The 27,378-nt window shown below is 35.5% G+C and overlaps 2 protein-coding genes and 1 long non-coding RNA gene across 6 annotated transcripts; all 3 read right to left on the bottom strand.

The window, feature by feature from the left end:
* Positions 1-236: 236 nt before the first annotated feature.
* Positions 237-23,335, bottom strand: LOC105839675. Of its 4 annotated transcripts, none has more exons than XM_012686146.3 (12): positions 22,341-23,335; positions 18,089-18,160; positions 16,282-16,580; positions 15,497-15,592; positions 13,814-14,157; positions 12,379-12,762; positions 11,026-11,584; positions 9,767-9,864; positions 4,127-4,238; positions 3,250-3,614; positions 2,291-2,502; positions 237-2,112 (listed from the first exon to the last, which is right to left on the bottom strand). In XM_012686146.3, exons 2-12 carry the CDS (start codon positions 18,142-18,144, stop codon positions 1,956-1,958), a joined length of 2,682 nt encoding a protein of 893 aa, XP_012541600.1. In that variant the 5' UTR covers positions 18,145-18,160; positions 22,341-23,335; the 3' UTR covers positions 237-1,955. The 4 variants fall into 4 exon arrangements, with proteins under 4 accessions (XP_012541600.1, XP_012541601.1, XP_036141629.1 ...); XM_012686147.3 differs by lacking the exon at positions 22,341-23,335 and adding an exon at positions 18,551-18,594; XM_036285736.1 differs by lacking the exon at positions 22,341-23,335 and adding an exon at positions 18,260-18,524.
* LOC114254982 lies at positions 7,852-9,760 on the bottom strand. The gene is made up of 2 exons (XR_003626307.1): positions 8,805-9,760; positions 7,852-8,736 (listed from the first exon to the last, which is right to left on the bottom strand). It is a non-coding gene; the product is annotated as an uncharacterized LOC114254982 (long non-coding RNA).
* A 147-nt stretch (positions 23,336-23,482) lies between the features above and the next one.
* LOC105839672 (growth hormone-inducible transmembrane protein) lies at positions 23,483-26,404 on the bottom strand. Its single transcript, XM_012686140.3, has 5 exons — positions 26,264-26,404; positions 25,869-26,101; positions 25,608-25,719; positions 24,626-25,243; positions 23,483-23,706 (listed from the first exon to the last, which is right to left on the bottom strand). Exons 2-5 carry the CDS (start codon positions 26,062-26,064, stop codon positions 23,622-23,624), a joined length of 1,011 nt encoding a protein of 336 aa, XP_012541594.1. The 5' UTR covers positions 26,065-26,101; positions 26,264-26,404; the 3' UTR covers positions 23,483-23,621.
* Between the last annotated feature and the right edge of the window lie 974 nt (positions 26,405-27,378).

Raw genomic sequence — 27,378 nt, 5'->3', positions numbered from 1 at the left:
GTTTTTTCAAAAATACACACGTGAATTATAGATTCGCATTAGAACTGATAATGAATAAATGTTAAAATGTGAAACATTTAACATTTAGTATTCTTTTTTGCAAATTTATCCAGCGATCGATCAGGGATTTAAAAATAATTATTTTCGGAACATTAAAAATCAGATTTAAAGCATCTTTACACATGCACATTGGAGTATGAATATTATTCTATTTACAATGAAACCACTTTAAATTAAGTAATCTCTGTTTTAATTTAGAGTAAATTGAGAAAGAGGATCTAACGAAGCTAACTGCAGCTTAGATTAGTTTAAATTTATTTTGGTTACATTTGAAATCCTGCATATAAATGAGATCGTGTGTGAGACCAGCATGCAAAAATAATACGAGAATCGAATAATCCAATGAATTGTTTCGATTTCGAATTCCAAGTTGCTTGGTAACATACACAAATAAACTTGATGATGCTGAGATATGCTTAATCAAATGTCTATCGGATAATCAGATTACATTTTCACAGTTGTTCTACATATGAACTAATTGTTTTTTGCATATTATCTATTTGGATATGTAACGCGGTTTTCGTTCTTTATGGTCATTGCATTCTCTTCGCCTCCGTTAACGTTTATCTTCCTTCCATTTTGTCTTGTGCGCGCATTGTGCTATACAAGAAAGTATAGTAACTTTCTTCATCGTTTACGACAGATGAAAATTAGTTTATCGTCTCACCGGTATCTTGCAGCCAAGCCGAGTGGAACGACGAATTTATACGTGAAAGATTTGTTTAATCAGCTGGCGATTTTTATTGGCGGATCTAGAGATCTACCGAAGCAAGGATATACACGCCCAAATATTTGTGGGCTCATTAAATTTATAAATCTACGCGTTGATTCATAAGATACAGAAACTTGTGGTCAAATATACTCTAGGCGCAATTAAATTAACACGATTTTACGAAATCTTAACATCTTATCAACGCACGCGTGAACGATCGGGACGAAGCGGTCTTTAAACACCACGTGAAATCTCGAAGTTCGGCAATAATTTGATATAAATCTTTATTATAGACGATTTTTGGCGACTCGTTTGGTATATGTACCAAAGCGTACCAAACCAAAGCTGTACCAGAACCAATGAGATATAAGTAAACTTTTATCTTATTAGTTCTGGTACAGTTTGGTACATGTACCAAACGATCGCCAAAAATCGCCTTATATCAACAGAGAAGGGACTTATTCTCACTAATGATGCGCTATTTAAAGGCGAATAATAAACGATACATTCGTAGATGCATGCATGTCATAGGACATAATCTCAGTTTAGGAGCCGAGCGAGTACAGATGAGAACCGGATAGAGAAAAAGAAATAGAGAATTTCGAACGGCCGAGTATAAACGAAGGATCGTTGCTCTGCTCACTTGTGCAGTATGCACATACGTAACTTTCTACTTACTCGTAATTAATTCGACGAAGCTGTAAAAATTGGAAATTCTCTTGGAAATTTAAAGAAAAAAATATTTGCTGCTCTCCAGTTATCAAAAAGCTAATCGTTACATTTTGAGTTCCGAGCGCACACACCACCTCTAACGCACGGGGGGGAGGGGGGTAAGAGGGAGTGGTCGTGCAATTATTCTTTTACATTTAACCATTTTTCCTTCCAAGAAAAAGTTTCCTCATTATCTTTCTTGAAAAAGAAAGTATTTATTCTCTTTTTCGAAGAAGCTTTCTTCAGCTTTTTTTCCCTAATAAAAATTTCATTTTCGTCTATCGAAGAAAGTTTCTTCATCTTCCCTCTTTTTCATCATCCTTGCCGAAACAAATTTTTGCTCCTTTTCTCAAAGAAAGTTTCTTCACTTCTTCTTTTATCGCTTTTGTACGTCTTCAAATTCCCCCGATAGTGTCCCTCTTCATTCGGGCATTTAATTTTCAACGAGACTGCGTAGTCTCGTAGCGAAGGATTATTTTCTTACAAGGGCAACCAGGCCACGATTCAAATGTGTCAATTTTGGTTTCATCGACAGCTTCATAGGGACCGGAGAAGATTGCTGATGATTCCGATTTGCCGCCTGCTGCATATTTTGCTGTTTCTTCTTCAATGATTCCTGCTTGGCACCTCTACGTAACAAAATTATAATTATTATACTCTTTTCATTTCAATTATTACATTTTTTATATTATTATCAATAAACTGTAGGTTTTACACACAATAAATTAAGTTTAAAATTAATTAATTCTTTTGAAAGAAGGCAATATTAAAGTCTTGGGTTTTACATATAAGTATGACAAGACTTACAAGTATCGAGTGAGATCTTCTACATCAACGAGCATCGAATCTTGTTCCATATGTAAATCATCTCTTCTCAAAAGCCCTTCAACGAGCGCTTCATTTAATGCAGCGATTCTTGCATGCAAGTCATTCGCCACCACCTGCAGCTGTGCGACATTCAATTCCGTAAGAAGTACACGGGACAATCTGCGTCTATCCTCTCCCAGTTGTACACCGACCTAAAAAAATCCAATGCAAGATCCAAAAGTTTATTGAACAAAAAAGAAAAAATAAATATTCATAATATTATAGACTCGAGCGTAGACTTTGAAAAACAAAATATTTGCAAAATTTCATAAAAGTATAATCCCAGATAGCCAAGCGAGATTAAGCATATCGGGCAAATTAATGCACTGCATGTATGTTGTGAACTTGCCCACAATTTACTGTCATTGTAATTTAACGTGGAACAAAGTTAACATGGGGAGAGCAAATAACCTTCATGAGTTTATAAAATTATAAGTGCATGCATTGAAGAATAATAAACTTGTCACATTGACAGCAATTGTGCATGCATGTTGACAACTTGCCGTCAGTTTGTTGAATTCTAATGTAGAATTTTACATGATGTCAGAACAACAGACAGTTTGACGAAACATCTTGGCTTTAGTTTGATAAAATTAATAGGGAATAAGTGACAGCAAAATAACAACATGTTGCCTTTAATTGGCTATCTGGGATGTTACACATTAAATTTACTATATTTTTTTAAATTAAGAATTAAAATGCTGATATATTAGTCTCTCTTTATTATTTATTATATATTAAACAATTAATGATTAAAAATTTATGGAAATAACATAAAAAATTTAAATTTATACGAATGGTTTATTTTTCTTTTTATTCAGAATTCTACTATAAACGAAATCTACGCGTTACTACATTGCTTAAATTATGATTAATCAATGAATTAAAGCTGTACTAACTTTTTCCAAACTGCATCGCACCATTTCAGTGATGGGACTTTGCTTCAATTTCTGCCTTTCTACTTCCATCTGCATGTGTGCCATTTCCTTAGCTTGTGCCAGGGCCATTCGTGCTTCGGTTTGCAGTCTAGCTTGCCGCGCGAAAAAATCGGCTTCGTCGATCGGCGGGATGGAATTCGCGCCTGCATCGAGTCTTAGAGATGGAAGATTCAACATCTGTGGCCTTATTGGTACTTGCTGCTTTCCACTGAGTTGCTTCGAGCTAACAGACGTAGGCGTAGATCCTGGAGATGTGTCATTCTCTGAACCCGGAGACTCGGTGTCCGATGATGTCTCGTTCATGAAGCAGATCTGGAGATTCATTCCTGCGCAAAACAAATATAGTCCCGTGATTTTGTTCTTGGAACTCTCTAAGTTACAATTAGCGAAAAATCACTGAAACCAATGAAAATATGTACACTGATTTCAGTGGTATACTTATAACTTGTCAAATAGTGAAATAAATGCACCGATCTTTCAGTAATTATACGCTAATTCTGCAGTAAAAATCACTAAAAGTCAGTAGATAATAAAAAATTATCACAGTTATGAGTATATCACTGCAAATCAATGAAAATACATTAATTGCAATTTAGAGAGTATTTTAGTCAGAGAATATATAGAGAAGTTAGTGATTGTTTGATTATTTATTCCTATTGATATATGTATATTAATAATATCAAATATTTTTAATAAATATCTTCCGTATATGTGCAATAAAAGAAAAAATTCAAATCTTTGTATGGGTTACCTATTAATAATTTAATAAATTATTATGTTAAAGAGATGAAACATTTGTTCGTTATTCCTAAATATAGAGAATTAGATCTATACAGACCACTTTGAAGACGTGACTGGAGACTAGGTTTTCGTCCACGTTCAGTGCGTAAATCTTCGGCATCAGGTCCCATCGCAAGTCTCCTTCTGATTTCTTCGCGATCATTTCGTCGCTGTGAACAAGAAAAATATAGATAATATATTAGGCTAAGGTTCACTTGACGCTACAAATGCTTCGAACCGTATGTATTTATATATACGATATTTTATAAGAGGTATTAGAGAGAGAGAGAGAGAGAGAGAGAGAGAGAGAGAGAGAGAGAGAGAGAGAGAGAGAGAGAGAGAGAGAGAGAGAGAGAGAGAGAGAGAGAGAGAGAGAGAGAGAGAGAGAGAGAGAGAGAGAGAGAGAGAGAGAGAGAGAGAGAGAGAGATGTACAGAGGTTGGTTATACACGGACCCACAATCGCTAAATCATCAATAACTTTACATGAAAATTGAAGGATGATATAGTACAATTCAAAAATTCAAGAAAAGTTCGAAAAGTTCTCGGTCTGATACAGAGATAGCATCACAAATATTAAATTGTTATATAATTTTTGCAAGTTTGATCCTGCAGAATCCAAATTTTGAAACTATATTTAATCTAAAATTGAAAAAAAGGAAACATGTAATGATGTAAACATTCAATCTAATCTGTTTTGTTAAATATATTAGTCTAATTAGGGGCGTAAATGGTAATATCACAACAATAGTTAAGAGTAACAATAATCATATATGTCATAAATTTTAAATTTTTACTGTCGAAAATATGTTGATGCTCTCACTTCGCGCATATTCTTTTCACACATTTGTCAAATTAATTCACACCTGCAGATCGTCATCAAGTTCGCCTCGTATAACTCTGTCAAATCGTGTAATTAAATCTTCCCTTTCGTAATCAGATCTTTCCCAATTCTCTGTCTTCGTTTCCTTCGGATTCTGTTCCATGACTGGTGTTGAGGGTTTATCCGTTTTTGTGGTACCTTTTTCTTTGTCATCTTGAGGCCACTTTCACAAATTAACGTTTATTTAAAAAAAAAGTGTAATAAGTTAACGCGACAACATAACTTTATTCTCTTGCGAAGGGTGACAGATTTATAGACTTCGTAAATTGGAAAACATCCGACACGCGTTATGATAGTCGAAAACAGTATTATCTTCCAAATCTCTTAATACAGCCTATAAAAATTGTAAAATGCTATGAAAATAATTCTTTATGATTTTTAAAATTATCAGACATGTTAGACTTGACTTGCGGATTGTTTAATAGATAAAGGCTCATTAATATTATAAGATAATTGCGATCATAGCAGGGAAACTTGTTTCTATGCTAAAATCTGTTTGTTCATTAGCACCGCGACTTCCGTGACCCACTTTCACGCCTGCGTCGTCAATCCGGAATCATATCGAATTGCGCGGTCCGTCAACCTTCCTGTTAGAATAACACGAGCAGGAATTTGGAATTATTAATACTGACACATTAAAGTCTGTTATTTAGACGTAATAATACGACTGTTCCCTGCACGTGCATTGGTCACCTGAGATATGCAACCGATTGAAATGTATAATGACTCTTTGTGGATTTTTTATCTACTACTTAATAATTAAATAAAATAAAATAATTTTTTTAGTATAACACTTTCATTCGCGTTAGGCAGTCATATATGTATGTAATATGTACATGTGTGTGTGTACACACACACACACACACACACACACACACACACACACACACACACACACACACACACACACACACACACACACATGTATATACATATATTGTTGGCTTTCCAAAGCGCTCTCACTCTCACGCAAGCACACTCACGGCTACGCGCGAAATAAACACACAGATTGCCGGGAACAGAAACTTTATTGAAACTCGCATTAATAAACAAAGACTCTGACACGTCCGTTCGAATTAACGTCTCGAGATCTTCTGACATTTCTTTATTTACAAACACTTGACAACGCCGTTGCCACTGAACTTCTCTGACGGAGACGAACATAAAGCTCGCGCCCACAACGTTTGCGAAACTCGCGCTCGCAACAATAAAAAAAATCTATATATATAAAGATCAACACAATAACTCAAATGTATTTAACGTATTGTTTGGCAACATTAACTTAACATTATAGAAAAGATTCGCTAACAAAAAGGGGCAAAAAAGTAAATGCGAGGTGAGTGGGAATGACTTAATTCATGAAAGTTTCAATTTAATCATTTCATTGTAGAGAACGGTAGCCGTTAATTTTGATATCTGTCATTTAGAATTGAAAAGAATAAAATACGATAAATATCATGCACACATTCTGCACTCCCCACGTCACACAATACAAGTTTAATTGCTTCAATTTCAACACATCGTTTCGCTTCAGCGTTTATATCTTCGTAACGATAAATTATGTCGATAATTTACATACGCGCTGTCACCCAACGATAAGTTACATGTACGCGCTGTCACCATTCGTTCTTCATGTCCCTTACATCCTTACAATCCAAGTCATCATCGTAAGTAAATGTATAAAGATCCGTGACGAATCTTGAGTCCTTCTTATAATGTTTGCGCAACTTGTTGCTGCTGCCCATGATCGTATACTTTAGCCAATCCAATCCCGAGTAAGTAAACCAAGTTTTCTTTCTTTTATCAAATTTATTTGCGATTCTCAATCAGAAATTTGTGTCTTTTTTAAGTTCCTTAAACTGCTTTTCCCTTTTTATTGGCTTTGTGAATTTACTTTCTTTTTTTCTGGACTGTCACAATGCTAAAACTGTGATCTAGAAAGGGAATCGTCGATCGGACTAAGTCGACCAAGGCTATCCAAGTGCAACTGACCCCGAGGGGACGAGTCACGAGACTTACACGCGCGCGAGACCAAGACGGCACGAGACTGTAAGGCGAATCGAGTGAAATCCTTCGTTAAGGTTTACTGGCCGCAAAGGAGGCATCGATGGTAGTGGTAGCGGCGGCGGTTGTAGAGGTGGTGCTTGTGACTAGTGGAGTCTACAATCTAGGAAGACTTCTCACGGTGAAAGTGCTTGACAAGAGTGTGTTGTCAGCCACGTTTCCCAGTTCACAATTCGCTTTCGAAAATGAGTAAAGAGTTGCTTCCGACGCTGTTGTATTCCACGGACGCTTACAAAATAAATGATTCGTTAGTGAAATACGTTCTCAGTTCCGTGAATTCCAAAAGAAGTGAACTTTCAGACGCAAGGAACTTGATGTATAACAGCATGATACATCATATTTTTATATTAGTTTTGCATTATATGACATTTTGTACACATTGTATATTGTATGTCTTTCGTAACGTATTACTTTGTATGCTTTTTAATTACAATAAATGACAGAGTTTTAGCATAGTATTCTCATCAGATATAAAGACAAAACATAATATTTTTTAGTTTTAAAGAGATACAAAACTATGATTAATTTATAATAAAAATATTTAAAATTATTAACTTTCTATTAAGTATTTTTTATAAATTCAGCCGAGGATTAAGAATATTACAAAAAGAAATTTTAAATCTTCTGATCTTACTTAAATGTTAACTTTGATTAACAAGTTGACATCGTTTTAACAAATAGCACGCGTGCAAATTGATTTTTAAAAAATTTACCTTAATTTATTCGATTTAGCTAATAATTATATATTCTCATGCGTATTCTCTCTTTCTCAGACAAACAACAAATAATCATGATAAATTTCGCCGTAGTAATTAGGTACACGAAGTAGAAAGTTATATATCGTTCACGAATTTATTATCACAAAATTTATATTCATCATACATCAACTTTTAGAAAATGAATAGTATTTAACGCACATAAAAGGGTTCAAAATTTTATTTATTTGTTGCGCTATGCAAGCTACCGCGTCAGTCGTGCTATTGCAACAAAAGATTGTTAAATCATCTTCGGGGTTGTGCGTAAAGCGTTTCGGTTGACCAGTCGTGCGTGACTTTCGGAGCACAATGAAATATACAGCATACAACTCTCTCAATCTAGATGAGTAAGAGCTAGAAGCGTGTAAATAGTTCGAATTTCAATTAAATTGAATCAAATCCTAGTGGACTCGACTCATTTTCTATCAATTCTTTGGAAATTTCTTTGTTAAATGTCTGCTAGAAACTTTCGATTAAATTAGGAGCATACTATGTACCTACATGCGCATTCGTCTATTTGCAGGTGCCTCCGTAAGATACATTTGGCGCAAATGCGAAACCTTAGACAGAATTCACCCCCTCTGACTGTACATTGGGTTAGCTACACCCAAACCGATTTTCAAACATGCGCAAAATTTCTTGATTTATTGTCAGTCTATCAAATATATTTCTTTTCACTTTATACATACGACTTTCTAATCTATATTATAACAATTCTGAGAAATTTTCCTTAGGAATGAAAAAAATGTAATAAAATTCATCAATTTCTGCCCGAGATACAAACCGTTAAAGTTTCCCAAGTATCGTACTGCATGTGTGCAGTGAACGTAACTTCTTGATAGTCAAAGGGTTAATACTTTATCCGATGTTTGCCAAATATATTTAAGAATCCATGAACCAGATGCGATATTACAATACGTTAAGTGGGATACATTTGAATGAACCAAAGCCTTTCATTGACCCGAGAGCTTGAATTAAATCAAGAACTTATGTCTATATAGAAAAGAAAGGAAATATCGAAAATCAATAGTATTACCTTTCGTATTTCGAGGAATAAATTAGTAGATAAATATACACAAAATTGCTTCTTTTACGATATTACCTAAGAATGTATAAGATGTAAGTAATAATTTACAATAAAAAAATAACTAAATGCAACATTTTAAAGAAAGAAAAGTAATGTCCTGGGTAAGACTTCCGTATCCAACCTTCCTCCGATTTTGATAAAATTTTATAGTCATGTAATATTTACTAAATGTAGTCGAATGCCACAAAAATGAATGTACGGAAACAGATAGTTTTTAAAATATTTAACTTTTAATATGTAGGTTTTGTAAACAATTTTTGAAATATTCGTGTAAAAAAAACTAAAATGAAAACACATTTTACTAAATTGTTTTATTTCATTAATATATGTCATACAAAAAATAAACACTAATATAGCAAAATATTAATTAAACATGATTGAGAAGTACACTTAACCGACACTTTTTCGCTGCGGCCACACACACACACACACACACACTCACACACACACGCGCGCGCGCGCGCGCGTACGGGAGGTGTGCAAGGAGGGGCCTCCCTCCCTCATCCCCGCCGGTAAAGACGCCCTGAGCAGAAGTGCGCAAAAGTACGGTGCGTACTTTGTTGAGAAATAACTGTCAGTGAAGTCAAAAACTAACTGACTAACTGACAACGTTACAATATTTCTGACATTTGTCTGCATGCATTGAAAATCAAAACAAACAAGTTATAAACAATACGTCATTTCGCTCCTAAAACAAAAAGGAGTAGACCTCGCTTTGCGTTGAAAAACCGTGTAATTAAAAATTAAATATTTTGAAAACCGTTTCCGTACATTCGCTTTTGTGGCATTCGACTATATTTAGTAAATACTACATGCCTATAAAATTTCATCAAAATCACAGGAGGATCGAATACGGAAGTGAGCCAAAATAATTATAATTGCCTCGAGTGAAAAGAATGTTGATTACTCACTCGACGTTCCTCTTCACGTGCAGCTCTGAGATGTGATTCGATCGCGTCCAGATCGATTTTTGGCATCGCTGTCTCAATGTTGTAAACGTCGAAACCACCTTTAACAATACACAAAAAATTCATATGAAAATCTTTTACAGCGATGATGAGGAGGAGCTGTGGAGGCACAATCGAAATAGCCGAACAGAAACTAGTGAGTACCGGACCATTATGTGCACATTTCGAGTGCTCAATCAAACATTAAAATTTATCTTGTTCAGCCTATATATAATATTTTTTAAGAATTGCAATCAAAAAATATATCCGTATATACATATATCCGTTATATAGAGTGTGTGCGTGTCTTAAATTTATCGTAGATTTCTTATTCGATATCAATTTTTTTTTTATATCGGAAAATTAAGTATGCCATTATTATACAATATTTTTAAATGTAAAAATTTACAAAGAATTCTTATTACTCTACCATACAACTTTATTAATTGCAACAGTTTGCTTTGATTGACCTGAGATTTGACTAAATATCGAAATATTTAATATTTAAAAAATTATAAACTTAAAGTATTAAGAAAAAGTAATTTTGTTAATTAAAAAAAAAAGTATTATCAAGGCATATGCGCAATTTACAATAATTACCGAATCGCAATCATCGCTAATAATGCAAGAACAATTATTTTTCCAATTATTGAAAAGCGAAATAATTATCTCTAATAAAAGAGAAGTGCCGTAAAATGTATTGCAGATATTCATTACAAAGGATATGTTTTGTTCTTAAAAAAATGTAAAAGATTAGATACGGAAAATTGTAAAAAAATATATTGGTGATATTATATGTTTACGTTCTTAAAAAATATGTTCAATAAAATTAATTATAATATTTATATCTAATAAAAAGTTAAATAAATTTACAATAATAAAAGAATATATAAATATACAACTTTAATTAAAGATAAAATTTTAATCGGTCAAATTTAAATCTGAACTATATTGTGCTTAATATTTTTTGTACGATTTTGTATTCTCAAGTTCATCAAGCTGCGCGTTAAATAAATTTTTGATCTTAAAACACATTTTTTAACTAAATAAGAGTAGTAATATCATAATCAGGATCTACTACTATACTGAATGGAATATTAAATAATTAAAAATAATATAGATTAATGAATATAATAATAAAATGATAATATAGAAACATAAAATCAGTAATATAAAAACTGGAAATAGAATAGGTAGAATAGAATGTAAGAGATGGGATATACCAGATCCATTATCGATGTTAATTCTGCGCTTATCGGGACGCCTCTGAGAATTCGAGTTTCGCGAATGTTGCTGCTGCTGCTGCTGCTGCTGTTGTTGTTGTTGTTGCTGACGGCGCTTGGCTTGATTTTTTACCATTTTCTCCTTCTTTCGGGCATCAGCGCTGAACGCGTCCGGAAGTTGACGATCCAACAGCTTGTTAGTGTCCACGTGTTCCTTGATGATCGAGGTTGACCGCGATTGACGTATATACTCGATCGATTCCATCGCGACTACGTCCGGTACCGGTTGGGCATATTTTTCGAGATCGACACCGATGTCACGGCCGATGCTTGACAGTAGATCGATTTCCTCCAGTTTAGTATAGGTTGGTCGCTCCTCGGCGAAGCCCTCGGAATAATCGCTATTGCTCTCCGACTCGTCGTCGTCCGCCGAACCGCCTGTCGACGTCGACGTCGACGTCGTCGTTGTCTGACGGTTGCCTATTTTGGACCGATCTGGGTGAGGCAACTCTTTTGCCTCGCGTATTAGGTCGATGTGCTCCACCGCGACATCCTCCGTCTGCGCGCCCACATCGAAATTACTTTCATAATTAATCGATCGTGTATAAGAACATTACGTATCAAACAAACATGCGAAGTACCCAATGACAGAAGGTAAGATTAATCAGGATAGTAATTGTCATGCAAATCAATTGCATAATAACTTTAAACGAATCTCGGGTAACAGATAAATCGCGGAAGTTGTGTATCCTATGATAATTAAGTATCGATTATGAATGTGATCAACACACACACATACACACGCGCGCGCGCGAGCGTTTTCATCAAATTCACAGTCAATACTTAATTATCTGCATATTTTATAATTGCATCCATAGTCAGCGGAATTTAAGGATTAATGACAGGATGTTTCATAGGCATTTAGAGAACAAAATATAAGGTTAATTATTAAATATTTAAACGAAATATTACTATAAATAATTAGATTGATTATAATACTAATTATAATAGAGAAAGAATAAAGCTTAGATACATGAAATAAAAATCATAATAAACATTTAGTTTGAATATTATTTAAAGTTATATACATAAGAGGTGAATGAGCGAACCAAGTAATCTTTGTTTACCCTAAGTTTATCAACAATAACGTAATGTTACACACACACACACACACACACACACACACACACACACACACACACACACACACACACACACACACACACACACACACACACACACACACACACACACACACACATATATATATATTGTAAAAATCACTAGAAAAATTCTTGATAAATCTTAATCTTAATAAATTGTTATTGCAAAAGATCACTTTAAACGACTCACCTCGCTGATCTCACTAGTCTTTCCAGAATCCAAGATCTCCTCGATCTCCGGAAACTGCAGGCTTTCATTCACGCTGGTGGTTAACTCCACCAGCTCGACCTCAATGGGTATCTCCCCCTGATGTTTGCCCTTGAAAATGACCTGCTGCGACAATTCAAGAGCGCGCTCGTCCACCTGATTGGCCAAGCTTTTCTCCCGCTCGTCCAGGAACGTCAGATGGGTCTCCGCCTCGACAATACCGTTTACGACAACCTCCTCCGACTCCGACTCCGGCTCCAGCTCCGGCGAAAGCGCCTTCTCGGACCTAGAGACCTCCACACTCTTTACGTAGTTGATGCACTTTTCCGAAGGCGGCACCACCGCCTCGTACAGGGAAGTCACAGTCTGGAACATGAATGAGACGAGAGTGATGATGTCACGCTCAAGAGTACGCAAATGCTCGATTATTTTTACGCGAGTGATAACTCGCGTTGACTGTTGGCTGGTTTTGCCAGTAACAGGTTTGACTTACTCATTCTAAAACAAATTCACACGATTATTCGATTAATTCGGATTAATGACAAATGTCAACGCTCAGAAGGATTAAACGCATTTTTTAGCTCAAAAGAGAGATAAATGGATCATTCGATCATCAATGATATTTTTGTAAACAGTTTAAAAACGGGCAGCTTTAAAATAAAAAAAGTCCTGGACACACACACACACACACACACACACACACACACACACACACACACACACACACACACACACACACACGTGCACGCACATGCACGCACGTACGCACACAATATTTGTTAAAAAAGAAAAAACATTTCATTTCACATCTTTAAAATTCTTTGTTTCGAGGAAAATGAAGGAATAATCTTATAAAATTCTTTTTTTCCCTCGATATAAAATTAAATTTTTCACATCAAAACAACATATGACAGATGCATAACACGTGATCAAATAATGGGTTCTTTCCATTTAGTAGCAAGTCGATGTATTTCAATGTAATGTGATTTCTATCTTTTTTTATATTGTTGAATAAGTAACAAGGACAGAACGATATTTATGTGTGACGTTGTTCCAACTTCTTGGTAAACTTATCTACCAGGTAAGCATGTGTCTATCTTCATTTCTTTTCTTAAATAAATAAAGACGAACATATATTCATCTGATAGGTAAGTTTACCAAGAAGTTGGTACAACCGACCCTTAGGGCCGATTTCACCAACTCCGGTTACCTTAACCGGTCGGTTATTCCATTGAAATTGACCAATCGCCTTTGTTAATTTTGCTTAATGACAAATACGATTGGTCAATTCCAATGTAATAAAATCGGCCGGTTAAGGTAATCGGAGTTGGTGAAATCGGCCCTTTATAGTGTGTCACCGAATCGACAGTAGTCAATGTCGTTTACGTAGGATGTGTGAATATTTTTCTGATATTACCTGTATATTAAACTTCGGCTTTTCATAGAAGATTTTGCGATCGTTGCGTTGGCCGCAGAGATGATTGATGCTATCGTCGATGTTATTATTGTACTCGTCGTTTTCTGGCAACGGGGCTATCTCGTCGGGACGATGGCGCGACGGTGGATAGTCAGAACAGCTGTCGTGCTCGTCCTCAGTCAGGTCGGTATCCGATAGAAGTGAAGGCGCTAGATGCTGGAAGCCAGGGTAGTTGGGGTTTACGATACCACGGCAGCCCGCCGGCAGGTTTCCCTCCTCGGACCAATCGGACCACTCGGACGGTGTCAGCTCGTGCGACGAGTTCTCGTGCGGAGAATTACGTCCTGTAACATTTCGCAATTACGCTCGCATCTCACCATTAGCCGAATATTTGGATGTCTTCATTAATTGTAACTCATGACTCATCGTCATCTTCGCGCCGGATTAGCTTAATAGTCTTGCGATCATTTCTTTTGTAACCTACCCGCAATATTTGGCGAATCACGTCAGACTCTCGCCATTTTTATACACACCAATAAAAATGATTTCCTGCGTTCATTTTTCACAATTCTTTGTCTTGTCGGAATTGTCGGTACAGTTGCCAGCCAGATTGTTACTCGTCATTGAATAGATTAGTCATGATCGATCATGATCATTCCAGATATATCTTTAATCTTTGCTCTTATACAAGATTATGTAAACAATTGGCTGTGTAGACTCTTTCTATGTATAATATAGTGTCCTTTGCATAGAGCTTTGATTTTGCGGGACAGATCAACATAATGGTAGATTAATTATATAGCCACACAAAAAAAGATGGTCTGTTCTACGGACTAGACCATTATATCCTTATGTATTTTGACGTGCTGAACACAAATCTGGTGTTAGAATTGCTCCATCACCCACTTTTTTTAATCGAAAAATGGCCTAAAAAACCTTGAAAATCGTAATAATTTCGCTGCACGCGGAAAATGATGGGTGATGGGACAATTCTGATACCGGATTTGTGTTCAGCGGTTCAAAATACATAAAGATATCATGATCTGAAATTATTTACTCTAAAAATTTTTGACATTTTATAAATAATTGATATGCTGCTACTGCGCTGATTATTTTTAAATTTAAACTATCACTTGTTTATAAATTAAAAATTTTCGATAAATAATATTGTATTTGGTTATACTAAAAATCCCGAGCCTGCATTTTACGGATGATGGTTAATGTCAAGGATACGCGTTATTAATGGCAGCCAGTAGAAAATATCGAAGTTCGCCACATGCGCCTCTGCAACGAAACCTTCAATCACCATTTTCCAATAAAATATCTCGGTATAGCATAGAGTTTGAAACAAGTGTGACTAATAAAAAATAGACCAATTAATTGCTCAATACAAGTGCGAAATTAATTGACCTAATGATTCAGATATACATTTATTTATTGCCCAGATAAACTTGGAGGGATTTGTAAGTGATTAGTGCGGAGATACATGTTCATGTTGTTTATCTTACCATTCCATCGCTTTTCGCTTCAATCTGTTTTCCTTAATTGTTACATAGGATAATTTTTCATGGATTATATACATGGAGTGTATTTCATGAATGATTTAATCACATTGAGAAGATGTTACATATTCTCAATACGATTTTTCAATGTGGTGCATAGGATGATTCAGACCAAGCTCACCTTCGTAATCGGCGAAACTTTCGATAGAGCTGCTACTTTGTATCCTCAGTTCGGTTAGATTGTTGTTTACGTTGGCGGATTGCTCTTCGATCGTGCCTAATAATACAAGTCTCTTACTTAAAAAAAATCAATTTTTTTTATATTTCTAAATTCTTTTTGTACTCTAGTTCTTAATTATATTTTTCTAATATTCTATGATTTTATTATTTATTTTTTATTTATTTCATGTTTCACGCGTTTGATTCAATTAACTTATATTACATGAATTGATTACGTTGTATCAATATGCGTCAATCATACAGAAGCTATTTTACGTGTGAATAATTAAATAACTAAAGCAGAATATAGTATAAATGTCGACGTGAAAGATAATCAATAATATCTTATTGATCGAAAGCCTAATCTCATTAATTTAATTATTAAATTCCGTAAAAGAGTAAATTCCCAGCAAACACAAAGTTACATGTAATGTGCCTGTTAGTTATAATTTCTCACTCAACAATGTAATTGTAATATAACACACGTGTTATATTACAATTACATTGTTGAGTGGGAAATTATAACTAACAGGCACGTTACATGTAACTTTGTGTTTGCTGGGTTGTTTCTGAAACGTAAAAAAAGCATTAAGAGAATAATCAGTTTTCTTTAACTCTATGTACACACACACACACACACACACACACACACACACACACACACACACACACACACACACACACACACACACACACACACACACAAAACTTGAAAATTTGTAATGCGACACACATATAAAGCCTCACCTTCATAATCGACTAAACTATCGATGGAACTGTTCCTGCGTATCCTCGATTCGGTGAGATTATTATTGACATTGATGGATTGGTAGGTCGACTGGTTGCTTTGCTGCACGTTATCGCGCGCAATCGCCAGGGAGGACCACGTGGTGGTATCCTCGGCAAGTCGAAAATCCGCCGATTCGTTCGGATAGTCCGGTTCGGTATTGGCGGTCGGTTCCGGTTGGGCTGCGTTCTCGTTGCAATCACCGATCTCGCCGCCGGCTCCGATGCTCCGGCTCGGGGAGCTATGCCTGCGGAGCTGACTGCGAGCGAGACCGAGAAATGAGTCCAGATGGATCGATACTCTCGTTGCTATTAGGTATACCACTCGATACCGAGGCGGCATAGGCGGCAGCAGGAGGCAGCACGCCTACGGCCGCCACGGAGATCGCACATTTTATATTTAGCCCAAATTATAATTAAGAAATAATCGATCGAAGATTACAGCGATTGACAGATTGCAGTCTGCGATTCTTGTAGTGCGCGCATGCCACATATTTCAGTTCTTTCGCTTCTTCAAATATATGTATATATTGGAGAACGTGATAATAATAACGTATTCTTTAAGGAAACGTAAGTATGCTTGCTATGATTTAGGTCATACTAATAAATGCAGTGTGATATAAAATTAAAGTTAGTAACAGAAATAATCCATTGATTATCTTTCCATTACTTAATTATTGCTGGATGTTTCCGCAACTATTTAATTTGGACTAATAATTTAAATTAAAGATCTAATTTAAATCTATTAGATTTTACTTAATTATTAAAAGCAACGGTCATATTGTAATTTTTTATTGTCGAGCAAGAACTATAATCATTGCAATTGTTTTCAAAGAAATTTATTATTGTGAAAATATATTTAATTGTTAAACTTAAAAACTAGAAAGATTAAATTAATATTTTAATCAATTAAATATGTTTTCACAATAATACTTATAAGAATTAATCATTTTAGCAATTTACAGCTAGAAAAGAAAGAGTTCAATAATTTCTTCACACCGTGAAAGATTATATTTTCAATCCAATTACTGCACCGATATTATATAAAAAAATAATGAGAAACTTAAATAATTTTTTAATAACAGAAGTATTTATAAAAGGATATCTTCAATGATCAAAATCATATTGTAACATTAGAAAGAATATCTATAAGATAACATATTAAAAACAGTATGAAAAACAGTTCTAATTGCAAGCAGGAACTACAAGGAAACAACCAAGTGAGCTCCTTCGATTTTATTGGATATGTTGAAATATGGATAAAAATCTTAAGTAGTAGGAGTATAAAAAATTAAAAAATTAAAACTGTACACTATTAAAAAATACTTGTGAAACCATTCAACTTTTATTTAAAACATTTCTTTTTCTATCTCTTACAGTTTCGACAATATTCGTTCCAAAGTGAATTGAAAATAAGTGATTTTTTTATATCAAAGGGATGTTTTATTCCCTTAACGCGCGAGACTGCAATTATAAAAATAGATACATATGTTTATTATTTTTGCCCATGTAAGAAAAGCAGCATTTGAGAAACACATTACGTAATGTGAATGGGAACAAAGTATAGCAGCTTTCCACGAACTCCGGCACTGCATTCCCATACTTCCGCATTTGTTTTCAGCGTCTCGATAAGGATCATTATCTCCGTAATCAGCGCACGTGATCGGCCCGGTGCGCGGCGCGGGTTAGCGGTTTTAGCCGACCACTAATTAACCCCTCCCCTCCCCTTTTTTAAGTGCTCGCCGATTTCGTACATCAGGATACTTACTTGTTGTTCAGTCCAGCGGGATGTAGCGGCACCGAGACGGACTCCCTAAGTCGCATATCGATCGAACCTTGTCTGAAAAAGAATGCGTACAAGGCCGGCTTAATTCACCGTCCTCCAAGATACACGATAGAAATAGGCGCAGAGAGAAAAGGGATGAATCTTGACGCGCACACTTTAACGCCGATCACTGGCGAGTACCCTTGCTTGAACCCTCCTCTCGAGCGATAAAAAGAGAAAGAGAAGAGCGCGCGCGAAACGAAACGCGAAACACCTTCGCGAAGCAAACTATCAAGGAGTTACAATGCCGGAGAAGCTGTGTCAACAGCTGCCGGCAACTGCCAGTCGGGCGAATGAGTGACCACGGGAACGAGGACCGAAGTCGCGAGCGAATCGATCGCACACCCGCTCAAACTCTCCTCGGCAAGTGAGAGGCTACCGAGGGTAAAAGGGAATGGGACTCACCGTCCGCCATGTTGAAGCCGTGCGCCATCGGACGATTTGTGCGCAAGGGTGCTGGCGGTGCTGGCATTTATCGACTCGCGACCGACACCCTCGTTTCAGTGTCCCTCCCCCCCCTCCCCCTTTTCTCTCTCCGCCACCGCTGCCGCCGCTACCGCTTCCGCCTCAGGGATGGTTTCTCACTTATGAGTACCCTGAGACTGCCTGACCATTCTACCTTGGCACCCGCCCCCTTTTCTCTTCATCTTCCCTTTTGCCTAGCTTTTATCACCCTGAGCAATCCGAGCTTTTAATTCTACTTTAATGATTCCGAGCAATCATCTTCGATTAACTTAATTGTCGTATACTTCTCAGATTATCTGTAGTATCTTATTATTAATGTTTGACTGATTCAATGGAAAAAAGGAAAGAAAGGATATACGAATTACATAATTTAGAAATTTTGCTGCAAACGGTTCTGTATCAATTAAACGAACCAAATCACTATCAATTAAACTAATAAAAGTGTTTGATTGTCTGAAATCATCTTTCTAAAATCTATAATATTTATCTCCATCTATATATCTCTCTATGGCTGCGTTCCAAAATTCACTGCCAGTACTAACAATCTATATTCGTGTTGCGTATACTATTAATTTTCAGTGCTGACAGAGTGAATTTTGGAATGCAAGTGCATTATAATTGCCTCGATACATCAGTTTGAAGCAGTGTTGAAACGCGCGCGCGTGAATTTTTTTTTATATCATAAGGTTATATTTACAATATAATCTTTGTGAGACTGAAGATCGAGGCATGTTTTTTTAGTTTCGTTTACATTATTGTACGTTTTACATAATAGTAATACTATCTAAAGATACATATAATAAATATTAGAAATCTTCACAAATATCTATATCATTTTGCATCCATATCATATATATGCGCGTTGATCGTCAGTCGAGCAAACGGCTTCTATAGAAATTAACTCTTTGATATAACTTATATATACATATAAAGAGTCTGTATTTATTTATAAGCAAAATTTCAAATGTATATTTGTAACCACATTTTTTATTTTGCTATTAGTAATGATACATATATAGAAATAACAAACTCTTTTCCTCTCAAATTTTTAATTAAAACTTTGACAAAATTATTTAGATCAGATTTATTAAACAATTTACTAAAGAAATACCTTTTTTATTTTATAAAGGAAAATATATGTGTATGCACAAATAATAAAAAAGTACAGGTCGTTGTTGGTACCTTAAAACTAAAGCGACACTGTTATCTACACGTAATGTCATCCTTTGTCTCGCACACGTGTGCGACAACCCTTAGGCGGCCCTTTAATCACCCTTCATCTTACTTTTCAACCCCACGAGTATTCTTTCACGATGCGTGCTGTCCTTCTGCGTACGCGGAACCGAAAAAGCATATTACAGGCGACTTGCCCAGAAAATTTTGAAAGAATTTTCATATAGAACAAACATAGATATAATTCCTAGTAAATATATAATGATGTCAATTTGACGTAAATTTCTCGTCATTAAACGACCAAAAAGTATACGCTACAAGTAAAATAAATTTTATCAGCAATCACATTCTAGAGTACACAACAAAATTATAAACAAAAAAGTTCTCCGGGAAAAAAATGTTTTATATAAAAACATATATAAATATATATAAAATATGTCCATGTATGTTTATATTAGTTTCCCTTTTTTTGTAAAATTTCTGTTTTATATAAAAAATAATAGTCATATCGGAAAGATAGAAACTAATTAAAAAAATAATTTTTGCATTGCTTCTTTTAAAAAAGCTAAATATGAAAAATTATCCATATATAATAATATATATATTCCGGAATACATATGATTATATATGGACAATTTTTCATACTTAGCTTTTTTACAAGAAATAATGCGAAAATTATTTTTTAAATTAGTTTCTATCTTTTTGGTATGACTATTATTAAACAGAAATTTTACAAAAGAAAAGGAAACTAATATAAACATATATGGACATATTTTATATGTATTTATACGTTTTTATATAAAACATTTTTCCCGGGTCACCCGAAAAAAAATTCACGGTGTTTTCAAGTGATCATTCTCTCCGAGGTATATTCATCTCTAACAGTTACTTACTTGAATCATCCATACTTTTTAAATGACTTAGAATTCTCGTAATTTGATTTTTATTTATAGAATTTACAAGTAATTTATAGTAATTAATAAAGCAGAAATTACTCATCTATTCAATAAATTTCTTCATTCCAGTTTTGATTTATGTAAAAATTTTCATTAACCTGATTGACTGATGATCTCGCTGACGGTATATGTTTTATTTGACACGGACAGTCACGCGTCGATCGATTGATTCTCTTCGTGTCACGACGCGGCACCATACGTTCTTTCGGTCTGGATAAAAAGCGCCGCCGGCTCATGTCGCGATTTTCCACCCAAAAATGATCGAAGCTGCTCAAGTCGCACGTCCTCGTTAAGATGCACTTTGCCGCACGACGTATTTAAGGGTGTATCGGACATACAATCTTAGACAAAAGTGCATGAAATTTGAAATGCTTAAATATCTACGCCTAACACATAGTAAATCTAGATGTAAGAAACTTGAATGATAGTTGAAGTCTTATTTTTACTCTTACAAAGTATTTTTCGCGTATTTGCGATTTTTTTCATTTATGAGTTTAAACTTTTGACAGTGAAAATGCACAATTATTTCAAGTTATATTTTATTTCTTTAAAACGGTGTAGTGAAGACAATTGAAACTTGGCAGATATTTTTATCTATTCATATACTAGATGTACAAAAAAATTCAAAACACTGGTATTATTTCTTCTATATTTTTTTAGCTGTTTTATCCGTCAAGATCGTCTTTTTCCATAAGATAGAAAAGAATACCATGTAAAATCAGTGAAAATGAAAATAGTTATAACTCAGCAACCGTTTAGTAGATACGTTTTCAATTTTTTGCAGTACATTAGAAAAGCTAACAGAACAATTTCATAAATTTTTAGCAACTTTGTACCATTTTGAACTTCAGTCCAATACATCCTTAAAGTCCGCTTTCCGCTTCGAAGCTCTCGCGCTCGCGAGAAATACGCGCGTGCGCAAACGATAAAATGTATAGTTACTTTTGATTGCGATCATTATATATACACAGCGCATTATTATATACACAGGGCCAACAAATATTATAACTAAAGAGAAAATTTATGAATTAATGATTAAAAAAGAAACAAGTATTTTTAAGAAATCTATATAGATTTATATAGATCGAGTGTAACAATTAGGAGCGATTAGAATAGTGTAATAAGGTCCTTTTATAATAGGAGAAAAAAGAAATTAGAGATTATTATCTTCTACTAGATGAATTATTTAGTACTCTAAATGTTATTTTTTCATAATTTTAGAATAGCCATTAAATTCAAAAAGAGAGAAATCGGACAAATCTTACAATACTCTTCCCCACCGAACTTTCAATAATACTGACTTATTGAAAAAGAATAATGGTTTATTTTTAGAAAAGTGTTCTTCCTAGAAAGGATTTACTATAACGCTCTTAATAAAAAGTGTATTTGTTCTCTCATAATTAATTTACATATTTACAATTATTTATTTAAGCAAATATATCTACATAAAGATTAACAAGAACGTTCCGTAAATTGCAGTTGTGATTTTATCCTTCGTTAAGTTTTCGAAAGACAAATACACGCGATGAAGCAATATCGATGCAATCACATAGAATCGTATGACATACACTCCGCCCTGTAGACAATCGCTTAACTTGTACCTTTGAATCGACAGGTCACCGATTCTCCTCTTGTAAGATGCAGGAGTCTCTTCGCTGTTCTCGGAGCGTCGTCTAATAAGAAATCTTACACTGAGTTTAGAATACTCGGGAATGTGCTCGTTAAGCGAACGAGAATTCAAACACTACGCTAGGATTTAACCCGTAAAAACGCAAAAGGAAGTGCAGCGAGTCTTGATGTGCGGCGCGAGCGAAAGAAGCAGAAAGGAGACTGCGACTACTGCGAGGCCACGGTGTATGTACGCCGTGTACAGTGTCGGTCATCGGCGCGTTCAATGTCCCTCTCCCTGCTGCTCTAACCCTCTTTCTCTCGTTTTAACCAACTCGTCTTCGTTTCTCTCTCTCTCTCTTATTTGTCGCGCATCAGTATCACCCTTCGCGACGACGGAAAACGAACGCAGGCGCAAATCTCTCTTCACTGCGGGAGATGCCGACTCGTTTTGTCCTCTTCTCCGCTTCGCGATTTCACTATGAGAAACTTGCTAATTATCAATTTGATCTCAAAATGACGACAGGAATTGACGGTACCCGGTTATATATAACACTTTGCCTTCTTTCTAATTTCGTCTTTTACTGTGTATGAATTAATAAATAATGCATATCAACAAATTCGACAAAGTTTTGACACAAATCCAGAATTTTAGACAAGTTATATGTTGAACAATTTTTGCACTAAACGATCGTGTTTATCATGCTAGCCGTTGAAATATTTGCCTAAGCATTTTGATAAAAATTAATAATTAATTAAAAATGTTTATATTATTTAGTAACGAGGAAAAATGTACAAACGATACAAAGTTTTAGTATTTTAAATACGTCTAAGTTTTTAATAAGATATAAGGTTGCAGTAGTCCTTTGTAATATCATAAAATGTAATGTAATAGTTTTTAAAACACACACATGCACGCACGCACGCACGAATACACATTTTGAAAGTTGATTTACCAACTTTAAACACTTTTTATTTGTAAAAATTATTGTAGCTTTGAGATATTTAATGTTTAATATTTTCGTCTCAAAATAATCTTACAAATTTTCCATCAAATGTTACAGTTTTTATGGAACACTGTGTGTGTGTGTGTATGTGTGTGTGTACGCGCGCGTGCAAGCATAAAACACAGAAATAAAATGCTTAAATTTATTAATTTAAAACTGTACAATTTATTCTTACTTGAACAAATATTATAATTAAATTAAAATATATGTGTAATTTATAAGTTTTTTTAATATTCTGCTGTTATTTAGTTGTCGCATCCTACTCTTCTATTTACGTCTATTACCGCTACTGGCCAATATGGTCAGAACTCGCACGAATATGTTCAATGTATCCAAGTAAATCGAGATTGCACTGCAAGAATAAAAACGTCATTAATCTATTAAAATAATTTTTAAATATAAAATAAAATAAAACGTTTTATATTAGATAATGTGTTTATATTCCACATACTATTTTATATAAGAAATTTTATAATTTAAAAAATGCTCAGTTTAGAGAGAAAATTGAAAAAAGAAATATTTGTAGCCGTAAAATGTTACATTATGTAATTTCTTTGCAATACATTGGCTGTGTTACAAAATTGTTGTCAGTACTGAAAATCTATAGTTTCCATTATGTACACTATTATTAACATTTTTTTAAACAAAAGAAATATATTTCGTAGTTCTGTCGTGAAACAAAAATTTTGAAATAAATCCAATTTGGATATAATATTATCCAAACTAATATTTATTTTTAAAAAATAAAAATCGATTGTAGACTATTTTTGTAAAAAAAATTAAATTATGTTGTTTAACATAACAAAATTGTTTAACGTAACAAAAATTAAATTATTGGTTGTTAAACTTTGATGCAAATGAGACGCAAGTTTTTGCAAATCTTTGAATTCGTACTTTTTAAACTTATGTATATGAAATTTCTCGTAAAAATTTTTCTATATATTCTTTAAAAAATAGGCATTAAAAAATTAAGTTACTCACTTTGATTAAAAAAACTATTCTTTAAATTGTTAGATTTGAACATTTTCGTTCCTACAGTACTATAATTCGACTCTTATAATAATGCAGGATATGTTTGCATCCTGATGGCTGGCATCAGTTGATGTCATGTTTTTGACAGGCTCATAATGTGTAAAAAAAATCTCCAAAAACTTAAATGGGCACTATTAGGCACAATCTAGTCCTATGTGACAGAACTACCTTAACAAAACTCATATTCAAGACTATTCTCTTTAATTCCTTACTTATTAATAACTTATTAATTAACTTACTTATTAATCGGATCGTATGGCCTATCATGAATGTTGTACATTGGGTAAGTTTCTGCATGCTTGATAATCTTCTGCGTATCGTAAAGTAGGAATCCAGAAAATAGCAGGAGACCACCATAAAGAGCTATGGAATACAGTCCGGATCCAAGAACAGTTGTAGGTGGGAGAAACATGGAGCCGAGCGAGCTGGCAAATACCACGCCTAAACCAATAGCAAGTGGACCACCCATTGCTAGAAATTTGTCGCTAGGCGCGCAAACAGCGACCGTTGACAAACCACCAACTATTCCAGCGGTGTACCAAGCTGCTCGGAGGACTAATGATCCACCTAAGAGAGTTAACGGTGCTACAACAGCACCCAAGATGCCAGTATGTACTAACCAAGCTACATGTTTGCTATTGAATCCTTCCTTGTATGGAAGCCCTTGTACAATCATGCCACTGCCAATCATTGCAGCCAATGATACACCTATAGCAATCCATCCCTGACGCATCATCAGATTCATTACAGCGGGAGAACGCAGGCATATAGCTGCGGACGCTGCGGTGGCCGCAATTGACGTACCAAAGTACATGTAAGTAGATTTCACTCTCTCTCTGACATATTGAGGCCATAAGCTGTACGGAAAAAAGAAAAATTATTCTAATTATTTTATCTTATAGGTATATATATACATACATATATAAGTTGAATTCAATTATAAATTTGTGATACAAACTGTATTTTGTTCTGATGAGTACTAAAACTCTCTCTCTCTCCCCCTCACAGACATGCGCATGCACGACAGGTGCGCGCACACATGTATGCACACGCGCACACACACACACACACGCGCGCGCGCGCGCGCACACACGCACGCACACACACACCACACACACACACACACACACACACACACACACACACACACACACACACACACACACACATATTTTGAAATTGTATCAAAATTAAGAACTTTGAGAAGAATAAGTGGCTTACTGTGCGTGATCTATAGTGCCCGTTCGTGAAGAAAGACCTAATCCATAATAACAAAGACCACCTAACCCCATCATTGCTCCTCCAGCAACCGCTGCTTTCCCAATGTTAATTGCTGCAAAATAACATATCTCTCATATCGGGAAACATGTACATTGTAATCCCAAAGGATTAATGCTTAACTCGAATTGTTTTGAATCTCACCAGTGCTACATGTACGGAAACAATTTTGTATGTCGAAAAGGTAAAAAAAATTCAATTTACCTGTTTCGCCGGCTGGGGCCATTGCTTGCTCCGCCACGGTGGCTCTTCTTCTCGTGGTCCTCGTGTATGAACTGCGTCCATCGTTAACGAATAATCTCGCGATTTGACCCTTGGAGAATTGTGACATCGTCGGAGTTCGAACGAACGACGCCAAGCCTGGCGAGACGCCAGCTCGGCAGATCTTTGCTGCCAACATCCCGTTTCTTCAATTCTTCCCAATTTTCCGATAAGTTCTGCGGACGAAATAGAAGCATGTTATTACGTTACACGTGTGCCGTTGTCTGCGTTATCACAATATTGGATTCCCCTTTACATGGAAATGTTTTACAATGAAATTTTGAAGACTCAAAGAACAGAGGAACCAAATATAAGCTCTCGTTTTTCGATTTACTTACATGACGTAATAAAATGACACGGTTGTTTCACGGCGCACGCTGAATAGAGATTAAAGTAGCTGAATGACGAATGATGACGACGAATGCCCAGAGAATACACTACAATACTACATTGCAACAATTACAACTGATTGTGAAACGATCGAGATTGTGACATCATACATCAGGTGGCATGCGCGCGCGCGCGCGCGCGACATCACGCGGCATGTCTTCGAAATTTCTCTTCTTCTTCTTAATGGCTCCCGTCCCTCCTTCAGGATACTGGGACGACACGGCCAAGGGGTATAATAATATATATTGAGCTATAATGAGTGTAATAAGTAGTGAGAAATGTCGTAATATAATAGAGAAAAGTGCTAAAGTTGAGGACACGAAAGGGAATAGCAGATATAAAGACGGCCGATTGCATCAGCCACGTTCAAAAATTTCGTTAACGCGGAACACATCCGCACCTGTTCGCGACCAATGTACGACTTTTCGAAATTTCTCGATAGATTGTAATCGATATCAATCTTTGACTATAATAGAGAGGAACCTGAGAGCGGCCACTGCGGCTTCTTTTGTGCGAGTCGTGCGACTCATGGTGGAAGAATGTATTCTTCCACCATGGTGCGACCGATATTTGACAGCATCAGCGCCAAACGTGGATGTAAAGCCCGTTCTACATTAATCGCAGTCGCCAGTTGCGATTTGCCCAATGAATGTCGAGCTTTAATTAGAAACTAAGCGCTTATTGGATGTCGCAAGTCGCAACTGACGAGCCCCTGGGACTCGATTCTTGAATTCATTTGCAAGAGAAACGTATTCGCAAATTCTGTTCTTACAGAAAAGTTGAAAATTTATTGGCTATCGTATGGCTTTTAACCAATAAACTTGCAACTTTTCTGTTAGAGCGGGTATTTGCGCATACGTTTTCTTGCGAATGAATTCAAGAATCAAGCCCCTGACCTTGCATGACAGCGAATTTCAGAACGCACAGCCAAGATCAACAAGGTGCGAATTCATGCAGCGAGAAATCGCTGGCGACTTTCCCCCTCTACGTAGATATTGTGTAGTAGCAACAAATCGTCGGAAGTTCGTCCTGTCTGAACAGCATCGACAAGTCGCCACATTGC

Source organism: Monomorium pharaonis, chromosome 4 (genome assembly GCF_013373865.1).
Source record: "Monomorium pharaonis isolate MP-MQ-018 chromosome 4, ASM1337386v2, whole genome shotgun sequence".
In the NCBI taxonomy this organism is placed as follows: domain Eukaryota; kingdom Metazoa; phylum Arthropoda; class Insecta; order Hymenoptera; family Formicidae; genus Monomorium; species Monomorium pharaonis.
Note: the sequence above shows the minus strand (reverse complement) of the source record. Positions and strands in the feature narration are given on the sequence as shown.